The sequence below is a fragment of the Salvelinus fontinalis genome, chromosome 39 (assembly GCF_029448725.1).
Source record: "Salvelinus fontinalis isolate EN_2023a chromosome 39, ASM2944872v1, whole genome shotgun sequence".
In the NCBI taxonomy this organism is placed as follows: Eukaryota; Metazoa; Chordata; class Actinopteri; order Salmoniformes; family Salmonidae; genus Salvelinus; species Salvelinus fontinalis.
This window is the reverse complement of record NC_074703.1, coordinates 16,370,494-16,383,909: the sequence shown is the minus strand read 5'-3', so window position 1 is coordinate 16,383,909 and position 13,416 is coordinate 16,370,494. Positions and strand designations below refer to the sequence as shown.

The window sequence follows — 13,416 nt, the reverse complement described above, 5'->3', positions numbered from 1 at the left end:
GCTGCTTTAAAAAACAACTCAGTACCGCCCTCTGTTGACTAGGAGGAGTTGTGCTCTACATTTAGCGTCGTGTGTCCTATACATAGAAATACACGGAATATACCAAACATTAGGAACACCTTCCTAATATTGAGTTTCGTACCCTTTTGCCCTCAGAACAACCTCAATTCATCAGGGCATGGACTCTTTTATTTATTGTTATTTATTTTACCAGGTAAGTTAAGAACACATTCTCATTTACAGCAGCAACCTGGGGTATATTAACAGGGGAGAGGAGGGGGGATGAATGAGCCAATTGAAAGCTGAGATGATTAGGTGGCCATGATGGTATGATGGCTAGAGAGGAGAATTTAGCGACCACAGAGAGCCAGGACACCTGTTTAACGTCCCACCCGAAAGACGGCACCCTACACAGGGCAATGTCCCCAATCACTGCCATGGGTCATTGTAATATTTTTTTAGACAAAGGAAAGAGTGCATCCTACTGGCCCTCCAACACCACTTCAAGCAGCATCTGGTCTCCCATTCAGGACCAACCCTGCTTAGCTTCAGAGGCAAGCCAGCTGTGGGATGCAGGATGGTATGCTGCTGACTCTATGTCAACAACACAAAGGAGCTGATCGTGGACTTCAGGAGACAGCAGAAGGAGCATGACCCCATCCACATCGATAGGACCGCATTGGAGAAGGTGAAAAGCTTCAAGTTCCCCTGCGCACACATCACTGACAATCTGCACCGCCCGCAACTGCAGGGCTCTCCAGAGGGTGGTGCGGTCAGCCCAACGCATCACCGGGAGCACACTGCCTGCCCTTCAGGACATCTACAGCACCCAGGTTCACAGCAAGGCCAAGAAGATCATTAAGGACCTCAGCCACCCGGGCCACGGCCTGTTCACCCCGCTATCATCCAGCGAGTTCAGTACAGGTGCATCAAAGCTGGGACCGAGAGAATGAAAAACAGCTTCTATCTCAAGGCCATCAGACTGTTAAATAGCCATCACAAGCCGGCCTCCACTCAATACCCTGACCTGAACTTAGTCACTGTTACTAGCCGGCTACCACCCAGTTACTCAACCCTGCACCTTAGAGGTTGCTGCCCTATGTACATAGACATTGAACACTGGTCATTTTAATAATGGAATACTGTTCACTTTAATAATGTTTACATACTGTTCTACCCATTTCATATGTACTGTATATACTGTATTCTAGTCAAGGCCATCCTATTAAACTAGTGCTGTACAGATACTATTCTATCCACATATTCTTCAGATATACTACATATTCTCTCCACATACTGTCCATAATGTCTATACTCCGGACTCCGACATTGCTCGTCCTAATATTTCAAAATGTCTTAATTCCATTATTTTACTTGTAGATTTGTGTGTATTGTTGTGTATAGTTAGATATTAGTGCACTGTTGGCGCAAGGAACACAAGCATTTTGCTACACCCATAATAACATCTGCTAAATATGTATATGTGACCAATACAATTTGATTTGATTTGACAAGGTGATGAAAGCATTCTGCAGGAATGTTGGCACATTTTGACTCCATTGCTTCCCACAGTTGTGTCAAGTTGGCTGGATGTCCTTTGGGTGGTGGACCATTCTTGATACACACGGGAAACTGTTGAGCGTGAAACACCCAGCAGCGTTGCAGTTCTTGACTCAAAGTGGTGCGCCTGGCACCTACTACCATCTCCCGTTTAAAGGCACAATCTTTTGTCTTGCCCATTCACCCTCTGAATGACACCCAAACACAATTAAATCCTCAATCGTCTAAATGCTAAAACATCCATCTTTAACCTGTCTCCTCCCCATCATCTACACTGATTGAAGTGGATTTAACAACTGACATCAATAAGGGATCAAGGCTTTCACCTGGATTCACCTGGTCAGTCTATGTCATGGAAACAGGTGTCCTTAATGTTTTGTATACTCAGTGTAGAATGGATGCATCCCTCTGCAGGCCTACCCACTCAGATTAGAATGAATAATAAACAATAATAAACAATGAAGTTAGAAAGAAAGATTAATTTAGAAAGAAAGAAATACATTTTGGTTCAGAACAGGATGCGTAGACATTTTATGTAAAGCTTTGCGTCTGAGTTTCTGTTACATGCGGAAATGATCGGTCGAGGTACCGAAGTCAGCCCACACTCAACATGACTGAAATTCAATACTGTCTAGACCACGTGACTGCAAAATAACAGTTTACGGTATAGTTTTCAGTAAGAGATGTCACTTTTTAGGTGGCCGATTAGCCAAATTATAATCCTACTTCAAATCTCAACTCTGAGGAATATTGACAGAGGGATTTTACCTGTCAGTATTCTGCATCGTATTTATTCTTTGTTAATTGCACCAAGGACGGTCTGTCTGCGTGGTAACTTTTCCTTATTGCTGACAAAATGCTTTGGTTCATGGAGGGAATATGCTTTTTACCATTTTTTTTGGTAATCTGGTCATCTAGCACGTTTATTGTTTCCTACCTAATTGCATTGTTCGAGCATGATGTGGATGTTATCTTCCCGTATATAAGGTAAGATTATGATTATTTATCAGCAGCCTGAGCATTTTTATTTTCCACGAACTTGCCGTTCTTCATTAAACCGTGATAATAGCATTTAATTCTTATTGTTTAAATCAGTGTGGGTATTGGAAATAATCTTTCTTTATCTCCACTCATCGAAACCGGCGATATTAACGGAAATCATATCGCATTCTTGCAACAAAAATAAATCAGTTTCGTTTTCCCCACCACGCTGTACTTGGCTGGTACCCAGTTCCCAGCTGTGTCGTCTACAGTGTAGGGGCCTGTGAACTACTTAATGTCCGGTGTGTGTCCTCACATAACATTTAAACAGCTTGTTTATTGAGCAGATAGATATTTAACACATATGCAAACTCAACATTAATAGGCATAGATAATTAATAAGGGTTTAAGTAATTAGCGCTCTATTCAAACAATTAAAGCCCTCTATTGAGTAATATGTTCCGTAGATGTACCTTAATTATTTGTTTGTCATCAACTGGTATGGTTTTACATTTGAAATGCAATTATCTATTTGGTTAATAGATTATGCCAATGGTATGATTTTGCTTTGATTACATTTTTTGATTTCATGAAATAACAAATTGTATCACTTTCTGTTCTGTTATTATTTAATGTGTATAATGATTTTTAATATAATGTATTCTTAAAATTAAATCCAGATGATTTAAAATTTCTTCCAGACATGGCATTAATACACACATTAACCCTGAACTATTCTTTCTTTAGTGACACTGGGGCTAAACCCCCAGAGAGCTGTATCTTTGGCTTGATGACGGTCATCACTGCATTTGCAAGTGAGCACAGAAAGACACTAAAACCATGAAAGAGCTTTTTGTCTTAGTGTAAAGGGATAGTTCACACAAATTATATATTTGGTTTCCTTACCCTGTAAGCAGCCTATGAACCATATATGACAGCAATCCATGCTTTGGTTTAGTTTCCCTGGCAATGTTTCTACATGCTAATGTCATGGGACGATGTTAGCATTTTTTCATGCATCATGTTCAAATCCTCTATGTGACTTTGTTGAGCTTCACACTTCATTTTAGAAACTTTTGGATGATTTGGACAAAAAAAATACTGATATTGGTCCCATGATTTAAATGGTATTTGTGCTACAAATGCTAAAACGTTAGCATGTGGAAACCGTGCTAGGGAAACTAAACCAAAGCATAATTTGCTGTCATACCTTCTCCATAGACTGCTTACAGGGTTATTTTGTTATTTTGTAATTTGGGTGAACAATCCCTGTGAGAAACTCCATGGGGTTTTCCGGGTCAGAGACAATGCCAAGAGCTTTATTCACACTTCCCATTTTTTAGAGAATGAAAGCAGAAATGCATGGTTAGACAGGGCTGGGATAAATGATATGATATTGCATTTGACTGAGTATTACATTTCACTTCACTATATTTGTCTTTCTTTTTTACCTCTGTTTTAAGGTGCAAATAAATAAATATTGCAGCAGGTTTCACATAGGCCTACAATAGTCTACTGTGAGCGAATACTGTCTAAATGTGAAAAGTGCTAATAAAAACATTCACTCCATGTGCCATACCAAATCCTCTACAGGTATGGCCACCATGTATGCCAGATACAAGTATGTGGAGAAGCTCAATGAGAAGGCAGGTGGTGTGCCCCTAGTGCTGAACCAGGCTGCTTTATGGATTGGAACGCTTTCTTGTTTGGGGATGTGTTTTGTCGCTACTTTCCAGGTAGGTTGCCACGAAGGCACAAGCGTCAGTTCAACAACTAGTTTTGATTCACATTTGGCTGAGTTGTCAATTAACGTCAATTCAACAAAGAATGTCACGGCACAGACGTCAATTCAATTAGCCTATTAAACGTTGATTCAACCAGTGTGTGCCCAGTAGGATGTAATTGGATTTAAGATAAAAGTTGGGTGAAATCCAATCAGTTTTCCTTGTTTATTCAATATCATCACGTTGAATCTCTTTGTTAAAATGATATGGAAACAACATTGATTCAACCAGTTTTTTGCCCAGTGGGTTGTCACCCCTTTAGTGTGAAGATGGAGGGGTTTTGTACCATTAAGTGACATTGTGATATTCCATACATGATCTCTCTGGCGTGTTCTTTTTCCCCAGGAGACAACGATTACGGCAGTTCATGATGCAGGTGCATTACTCTTCTTCGTTTCTGGTGTGTTGTACACCATCCTCCAGTCCATTATATCCTATAAGGCCTTCCCCTATGGGTGTTCCATGGCCTTGTGCCATGTGCGCACAGGAATTGCAACTATCGCCTTCCTGGCAGTTTTCCCCAGTATCCTTGAAAACAATAGTAACCCCTGGTGTCTAAATGATTTTAATCATGAATGATCATTGTTTTATAAAAGAAAATATCTCCTTCATTTACCATCCAGCTGTTGTCTGTGCTGTCTTTGTGACACAAACCACACTGCATAGAAAAACAGAAGACGAGGTACAGTATGAGCACATGTTTACCAAGAACACCACTCACGTAACAACCAAGATGGACGATATTCTGGATCCATATAGGCTTGATAGGCCAGAGAAGCTATACGTGTCAATATCAGTCTCTATCCGACTCTCCCTGTCATTACAGGACAATGTGTTCCATCTGGTGAGTGCTGTGAGTGAGTGGATCGTGGCCTTCAGCTTCATCTTCTTCTTCTTCACCTACATCCACGACTTTAAAGTGAGTTTTCAGTCACTGCTCTGTCATTGTGGTGGGAATGATTCTCCTTTTCTTCTCCTTTATTTGAGTTATTTCTCTTTGTCTTGTTTCTTACAGAAGTTTACTCTGCAGCTGAGAACACAGTTTGTGGACTATTCCTGATGAAGCATTTATTTGAACCTTTTAATCTGAATATTTACAAAATCAAGTGTATTTTTTCTACTTTTATAAAGCAAATGTATATGAGATTATCTGAATGGTATGATGTATTTCTTCATACGGTATCCATTGCAACATAACCCCAGTCTTAACGGTTAACCACAAAACAAACATATCCTGTGACCAGCAATTAGAGAAGTTGTTGGGTTAATGAAAGAGTTAACACATTGTTCATCATCTGGTGGGACAAAGGTCAGTATTGCGCAAACAAGATCAAGTTAATATAGAAACTTAATTCCACCCATCACCAGTAAATGGATAGAGGCTGTATGTACTCTTACCTACTCCAAGGTTAATCGTTTGATACTACTATATAAATATTTTTCTAGTTTTTTTGGCTCAAGAAAAACTCTTGTTTCTCAGGGTATTGAGGAGGCATATCTATGGTATACCATTGTAATAAAGTAACTCAAAATACATACAGGGCTATGTGTGACGTATTTCTGTTCCAAACACAAAACCCAAACAGTGTTTGAATAAAATGACGGCCACATATCTTTAAGCAAAATGTGTTATTTATTTTTCAGGCTAAACTGCATAAACACTACAGGCCATACTTGTGAACATTAGAAAAAGTTTAAGTTCAAGGTTAAGTTTAAGCATCAGCCAATTAAAATCCCTGACATAGTGGCAAGTGATCAAAGGCTACATATTAGCTGTTCCCATTACATACAGTAAGTTTGCACATTTTGCACTATGCTGACCTCACCAGGTGGCTGTGATAATTACCTGTAGGACATTCCCTATCAGCCAATTCAAATCGTTGATGTAGTTGGACGTGTTCCAACACTTGTTCATGGAAGCGTACTTAACTGTAGTACAACAGCGCTTACTGATAATCAAAGAAACTACATCACGAGTGTTTGACTGACTGGTCAAATTGCTCTCTGTGTAGATTTCTGGCATGGGTTCAAATCTCACTCGAGTTTTTGTCCACAGTTGAAATGTAGCTTTACATTTACTGTGTTAGTGTGTTGAAAACGGACGTAGCCTACAGCTTGAAAAGAAAGATTATTAATTAATTTAATAAGGAGATACCTCTTTCTTCAGCCTTGCAGACAAACATACTGCTATGGCCTAATGATCATATTACATAAGCTATATTACATGGACTATATTACGTGGACTATATTACATGGACGTGTACACATATGTAGGCCTACAATATTTTATATGTATTTTTATAATCATCTACTTTGTCACATATGCGTTATTTGATTGGAGGAGGGAGAACATAACAAAGTGTACAGTATGATTGTAGTTTGCACTCTCGTTATCATCCTACAGACGGCAGTATTGCAGTTATTTTAAATAAGTTTATCATGAGTCCAGACTTGAGCCCACGCTACAGTCTTAAATTAATGTAGGAAGACACTTGACTGTATCAGTATCAGATTGTGAATTATTTATATTTGAAAAAGTCATCTAACTCTCTGGTTAGCATTTTATGTCCTATAGGAACTCAATAATATAGCTATAGCCTACATTCATTCACATCAGATAGTGTTCTCCTTATGCTATATAACCTATTAATGCATATGTAACTTTGTATGGTATACTTCAATCCGACAATGTTTGCGGTAGGCTATTTGTGAAAACTAGGATTTCAATGTAAAAATGCAGACCGACACATAGGCTACTGGCACTGCTACATACATAATCATCACTAATTTAGTATAGGCCAGTGGAGTGAATTTCACTGGGGACGGGGGGACGGGGGGGGGCATGTCTCCCCCACATTCTGAAATTGCATTTTTGTCCCTCACAGTTTTGTAATTGGAATGTGATACAAAATGAGGCAACGGTGTGCTTTAGGACCATGCGGACGCCTCCGTGCGGGCGGCTAAGGTGTTTGGAGTGTTTATCCAACTGGATAAGAAACAATATATAATTATGTCCCCCTCCACTTCTAAAACCAAAGTTGCACCCCTGGTATAGGCTATATTAGATACATATGTAGCAGTGGAGGCTCCTCAGAGGAGGACATTTGAAAAATGTATAATTTTTAGATAAAACTATACTAAATATAATCACGTCACCAAATCATTAAATAAAACACTATTTTGCAAAGAAGGTCTACAGTATCCTCAACAGCACTCTGTAGGGTAGCACCATGGTGTAACCAGAGGACAGCTATCTTCCGTCCTCCTCTGGGTATATTGACTTCAATACAAAACCTAGGGGGTTCATGGTTCTCCCTCCATTCCATAGACTTACACATGAATTATGACAACTTCCGGGGGACGTCCTCCAACCTATCAGAGCTCTTGCAGCATGAACTGACATGTTGTCCACCCAATCAAAGGATCACATAATAAATCTAGTACTGAAAGCATAAGCTACAGCTAGCTAGCACTGCAATGCATAAAATGTAGTGAGTACTTGACTCAAAGAGAGAGAAAGACAATAGTTGAACAGATTTTAACAAATTAATTTCTTCCAAAATGAAGGAGAAGCAAGAGAGAAATAGAGAAAGCGATTTCATACTTTTTTTTCAGTTTAAGTTCCCCTTACTTAGCTGGCAAATGCAGCTAGATAGTTTAACCTACTGAAACACCCTGCTCAAACAGCTAGCTGGCTATAACACTGGAACTCTTCCAAGTCAAGTTAAGCTTTTGGTTTTCACAAATTTATTGACACCAGGGCCCGCCGGTGTAACTGCTTACTGACTGTACAATGTAACGTTACTGCATGATTGTAGCGGGTTTACTAAGGCATTAGTTATATTAGCTATGCTTACTATGGCGTTACTTAAACTAATATGACAATGATGTAGGCTGTGTGTCACGGTTTGGCTTGGAAAGTTATTTTGCCCGGTCACATACAGCTGATGTGTTGTGCATTGAAGTCCACAAGCGAAGGGAAGAGGTGAGAGGAGGAGCGCGCATAGATGCCAGAAGGAATACAACGTGGCTGCTATGAAAATTAACTGTGTTTATGCGTGATCAGGGGTGTGATCATTCCACCGATTCTGTTGAAAAACGTTTCTTAAACGGAAACAAATGGAACAAAACAGGGATTAACATAACTGAATTTGTCCAATAGAAACTCTCGTTCGCAACTATTGGACTAATGATTACACCTTATATCAGCTAGATGCAGGCAAGAGTGTGCAAGGCAGTATTGAATGTTACTGTATGTCCATGTGTCATCTACGTTGTAAACTGCCATTCATAGGCTAGGTTGTAGCAACCTCATGATGGGTATAGGGAAATTTTGAGTATCATGAAGTAGCCTGACCGCCACTGATCTGTAGGTCTACACTTGCAACGTTTTATATGCATTATGATCATCCACTTTGTCACATATTCGTGGACCAGCAGTGAGGGGGGTCGAACCTGCGGTTAATCAACTGCTTTAGCAGTGGTTGCCACCAGGAGAGTAATAATGGTTACGGTACATGACAGCTATTTGACAAGTCCATAAGACTCTTCAACTCTTTTTTTTTTTTATTACGATGTACGATAAACTTAAATGTTGTATAGACCTCTATCTACCTAAATAAACGAAACACTTGAGTAAATGACGAATACAATGTAGGTGCTTCCACACAGGTGTGGTTCCTGAGTTAATTAAAGGTGCAATGCAATAATTTCTGGGTAACAATGAAGTACCTTGCTATGGTAGTCAAAAATAAATAAATAAATAGCTTCTTATAAAAGAGCAATTTCTTAATTTCTCTTTGCTAGGACTGTCTGGGAGTGGTTTATGTGGGGAGGGAAAACTGAAAATGTGTTAAACATGTGCTCTTTATGACAGAATGTTAAAATGAGGTAAAATCAAAGTTTTTTTTCGGCCAAGCTACACTTCACAAAAGGCACCCAGTTGGTGGAACAGCCCAAATAGTGATGACCCTCAGCCTCACCACTCAGATTAGACAAACCTATGAAATGAATAAAGCAAAATTAATTTAGAATAGAAAGAAAGAACGTGTTTTGGTTCAGGCGTTGGTGCTAAGGCTTTTCCCCCCCCTTTTTCTCCCCAATTTCGTGGTATCCAATTGATATCTACAGTCTTGTCTCATTGCTGCAACTCCCATACGGACTCGGGAGAGGTGAAGGTCGAGAGCTGTGCGTCCTCCGAAACACAACTCAACCAAGCCGCACTGCTTCTTGATAAAATGCCCACTTAACCCGGAAACCAGCCACACCAACATGTCGGAGGAAACACCATGCACTTGGCGACTGTGTCAGCGTGCACTGCACCCGGCCCGCCACAGGAGTCGCTAGTGCGCAATGGGACAAGGACATCCCTGCCGGCCAAACCCTCCCCTAATCCGGACAACAGTGGGCCACCCCATGGGCATATGCCGGTGTTTTGTGTGTGTTATGGAATTAATGGCTGTGTCTGTGTATTTGTGTGTGTGTGTGTACTCTTAGAAAAAAAAGTGCTATCTAGAAACTAAAAGGGTTCTTCGGCTGTCCCCATAGCAGAATCCTTGGTTCCAGGTAGAACCTTTTTGGTTCTAGGTAGAACTCTTTGGATTCCATATAGAACCCTTTCCACAAAGGGTTCTACATGGAACCCAAAAGGGTTTTACCTTGAACCAACAAGTTTTCTACCTGGAATGAAAAATGGTTCTCCTATGGGGACAGCTGAAGAACCATGATGGAACCCTTTTTTCTAAGAGTGTGTGTATGGCCATGGTATGTACGGCTATGTGTGTCTTATTTTCTGCCACGTGGTAATTACATGAAGAGGTCCCGCCCAACCCATATAGGCCCAACTGCTGCCTACACACACACTCAACATGACTGAAATTCCATCTTGTCTAGACCATGTGACTGCAAGATTACAGTTTAGTTTAGCCTACAGAAAGAGAAGTCACTTTTAGGTGGCCCATAAATGACATTCCTCCTTCAAATCTCAACTCTGAGGAATACTGGCATGAGGGATTTTACCTGTCAGTTTTCTGCATCTTATTTTTTCTTCCTAAATTGCACTCAAGGTCGGTCTTAGCCCAAAGGCCAGCAGATGGCAACCTTGAGTCGTTTCATCTTACCCATTTTACCTTAGTCTTATTTAATATGAAACAACTCAATATCGCCATCTGCCAGCCTTTGGGCTAGATCAGTCTGTCTGCGTGGTAACTTTTCCATATTGTTAACAAGATGTTTCGGTTCATGGAGGGAATATGCTTTTTTACCAACTTTTGTTGTCATATGGTTCTCCAGTACTTTCATTGTTTCCTATCTAATTGCATTGTTCAAGCATGATGTGGATGTTATCTTCCCTTATATGATTATTAACAGTTGCCTAATAGTTTGTATTTTATTTAAATCAGTGTGGGTAATGGAAATTATGTTTCTATATTTGCACTCACCAAAAGCTGCAATTATTAACATAAATCTTACGCATTGTAGGGACGAAAATACATCCGTTTCGTTTTCCCCAGTTGAGCGCTGTATATTGTTGCATAATGTTTCTTTAAATAGGCTACTGACATCATACAACATTCAAAAGGGTTTTCGATTTTATGACCAAATTTGTAAGGACCGACGCCGGAGATGAGAAGCAGGTATGGGGGACTGGAGCAGGCGTGACAAAATTACATGGTTTTGCCCATCCATTAAATAACATACATCTATGTACTTTCACTGAAAAAAAGTAGGATTATATAACATGTAACTTTGTATTCAGATGTCGTAAAAGTCAAAGTTTGTCTCTCATGATGTTGTCAAATAGTAGTAATTTACCAACTAGCCTACTGCTAGCCCGGAGAGGTTGCAGGGATCCACTAAAGTGGTCTACCCCATGGTGTTAGAGGTGGGCTAGATTCGAATCTCATTCAGGGCTAGATCCTTTCTTATCTTTGAGCTACTCCACTGATGGTCCTCGAGTGAAATAGCTTAATGTGACGAGGTAGATGATTATAAAATATTGTGCAATTGAGTACATTGAACAAAGATATAAACTCAACGTGTAACAATTTCAATGATTTTACTGAGTCACAGTTCATATAAGGAAATCATTCAATGGAAATAAATTCATTAGGCCCTAATCTATGGATTTGACATGACTGGGCAGGGGCAAAGCCATGGGTGGACCTGGGAGGGCATAGGCCCACCCACTGGGGAGTCAGGCCCAGCCAATCAGAATAGTTTTTCCCCACATAAGGGCCTTATTAGAGACAGAAATACTCCTCAGTTTCATCAGATGTCCGTGTGGCTGGTCTCAGATGATCCCACAGGTGAAGAAGCCGGATGTGGAGGGCTGGTGTGGTTACTCGTGGTCTGCGGTTGTGAGGCCAAATGCTCTAAAACTGTGTTAGAGGCTGCTTATGGTAGAGAAATTAACATTCAATTATCTGGCAACAGATCTGGTGGACATTCCTGCAGTCAGCATGCCAATTGCACGCTCCCTCAAAACTTGAGACATCTGTGTCATTGTGTTGTGTGACAAAACTGCACATTTTAGAATTACCTTTTATTGTCCCCAGCACAAGGTGCACCTGTGTAATGACCATGCTGTTTAATCAGCTTCTTGATATGCCACACCTGTCAGGTGGATGGATTATCTTGGCAAAGGACAAAGTGCTCACTAACAGGGATGTAAACAAATTTGTGCCAAAAATTTGAGAGAAATAAGCTGTTCGTGTGTATGGAAAATTACAGGGATCTTTCATTTCAGCTCATGAAACATGGGACCGACACTTTACATGTTGCGTTTATATTTTTGTTCAGTATAGTTTTGCCTATATTCATTGTAGTGACTAATATGTCTGTATAGAGCTCGCCAGTTTGTAGTCCTAAAAACCGCAAATTAATTACCTCTGTTTCGTTCAGCGAAAATGAATGGGGAAAGAATAGGGTTCTGGGATAAACGCCCCAAAATAAACAAATAAATGTTCTATGAGATAATATCAGTCAGTTAACATAACATTTTAGATAAATGCCTAGCAATTCACAAAAGTGGTGTTAGTTGAAGAAAATGATCTCATAGAATAAAATATATCCTTTTACCACAGACCTTATTTCCTGTGTTTATCCAAAAACCCTAGAAAACCATGATTCATTTTCACATAGACTTTGTCCAACGAACCATGGTGGAGTTAGTGCTTACAAAAAGACACCATTACTATTGCTCTATATTAGGCCTATGTCAGGACCCGGTGTGAGAAAGTCACTAATAATCAGCAGACCCCAGAAGATGAGGCAGACACAGCAGTACTAGAGACGGTGGTTTAATCAAAGGAAAGATCTTCCGGCAAAAATATAAATCCACAACGTCCAAAACAAAAGCCAAGAGACAAAAATAGATATCTTCCAAAATACAAAGAAAATCCACAAAGTGGTAAGAACAGCAAGGGAAAAAAACAAACCTCAAAAGACTAATCCAAAATAAACAAGAACAATACCAGAGAACCTCTAGAAACTCCAACAAGAGAAAAAGTTAACAGCAGGGCTGGGTGCTAACGTACAAACACTGAGCAAAGAACTGAGGAACACACAGGGTTTAAATACTAACAAGGGAACGACATACAGGTGCAAACAATAAGAGAGCAAGGAAAAAACAAAAGGTACAAAAAAGGTGCAATGGGGACATCTAGTGATAAAAACCAGAACAGTCCTGGCCAAAACCTGACAGCCTATCCTAATAGTCTGTGTTTAGGTCTGACTAACTCCAAGAAGCTCCTTTCATATTATTAATTTACTACATGTTGCCTTCTCTTCGATTTACAACAAAACCACAAAATCACAAAATAAATATTTGAAGTGTATGCTACACTAAAGTAGCTAAAAAGTAGTAAGTGGTTGAAAAGTAGCTAAAGTTGTTAGCGCAACAGCAAAGACTGTTGCGTTATACGCCTGACCCTACTTTCAGTATTGCCTTAAGTAACCATCTGTGGGGCCTCCCGGGTGGCGCAGTGGTCTAGGGCACTGCATCGCAGTGCTAACTCCTCCACCAGAGTCTCTGGGTTCGCGCCCAGGCTCTGTCGCAGCCGGCCGCGACCGGGAGGTCCGTGGGGCGACG

General features: G+C 40.2%; 1 protein-coding gene across 3 annotated transcripts; it reads left to right on the top strand.

Moving 5' to 3' along the window:
- The first annotated feature begins 2,149 nt into the window (after positions 1–2,149).
- On the top strand, positions 2,150–5,861 carry LOC129838280 (DNA damage-regulated autophagy modulator protein 1-like). Of its 3 annotated transcripts, XM_055905135.1 has the most exons (7): positions 2,152–2,547; positions 3,289–3,356; positions 4,135–4,277; positions 4,671–4,848; positions 4,949–5,007; positions 5,152–5,244; positions 5,341–5,861. In XM_055905135.1, the coding sequence occupies exons 1-7, from the start codon at positions 2,417–2,419 to the stop codon at positions 5,383–5,385; spliced, it is 717 nt and encodes a 238-aa protein (XP_055761110.1). In that variant the 5' UTR covers positions 2,152–2,416; the 3' UTR covers positions 5,386–5,861. The 3 variants fall into 3 exon arrangements, with proteins under 3 accessions (XP_055761109.1, XP_055761110.1, XP_055761111.1); XM_055905134.1 differs by having other exon boundaries at positions 2,150–2,547; positions 4,949–5,244; XM_055905136.1 differs by lacking the exon at positions 3,289–3,356 and having other exon boundaries at positions 2,468–2,547; positions 4,949–5,244.
- Positions 5,862–13,416: the final 7,555 nt, after the last annotated feature.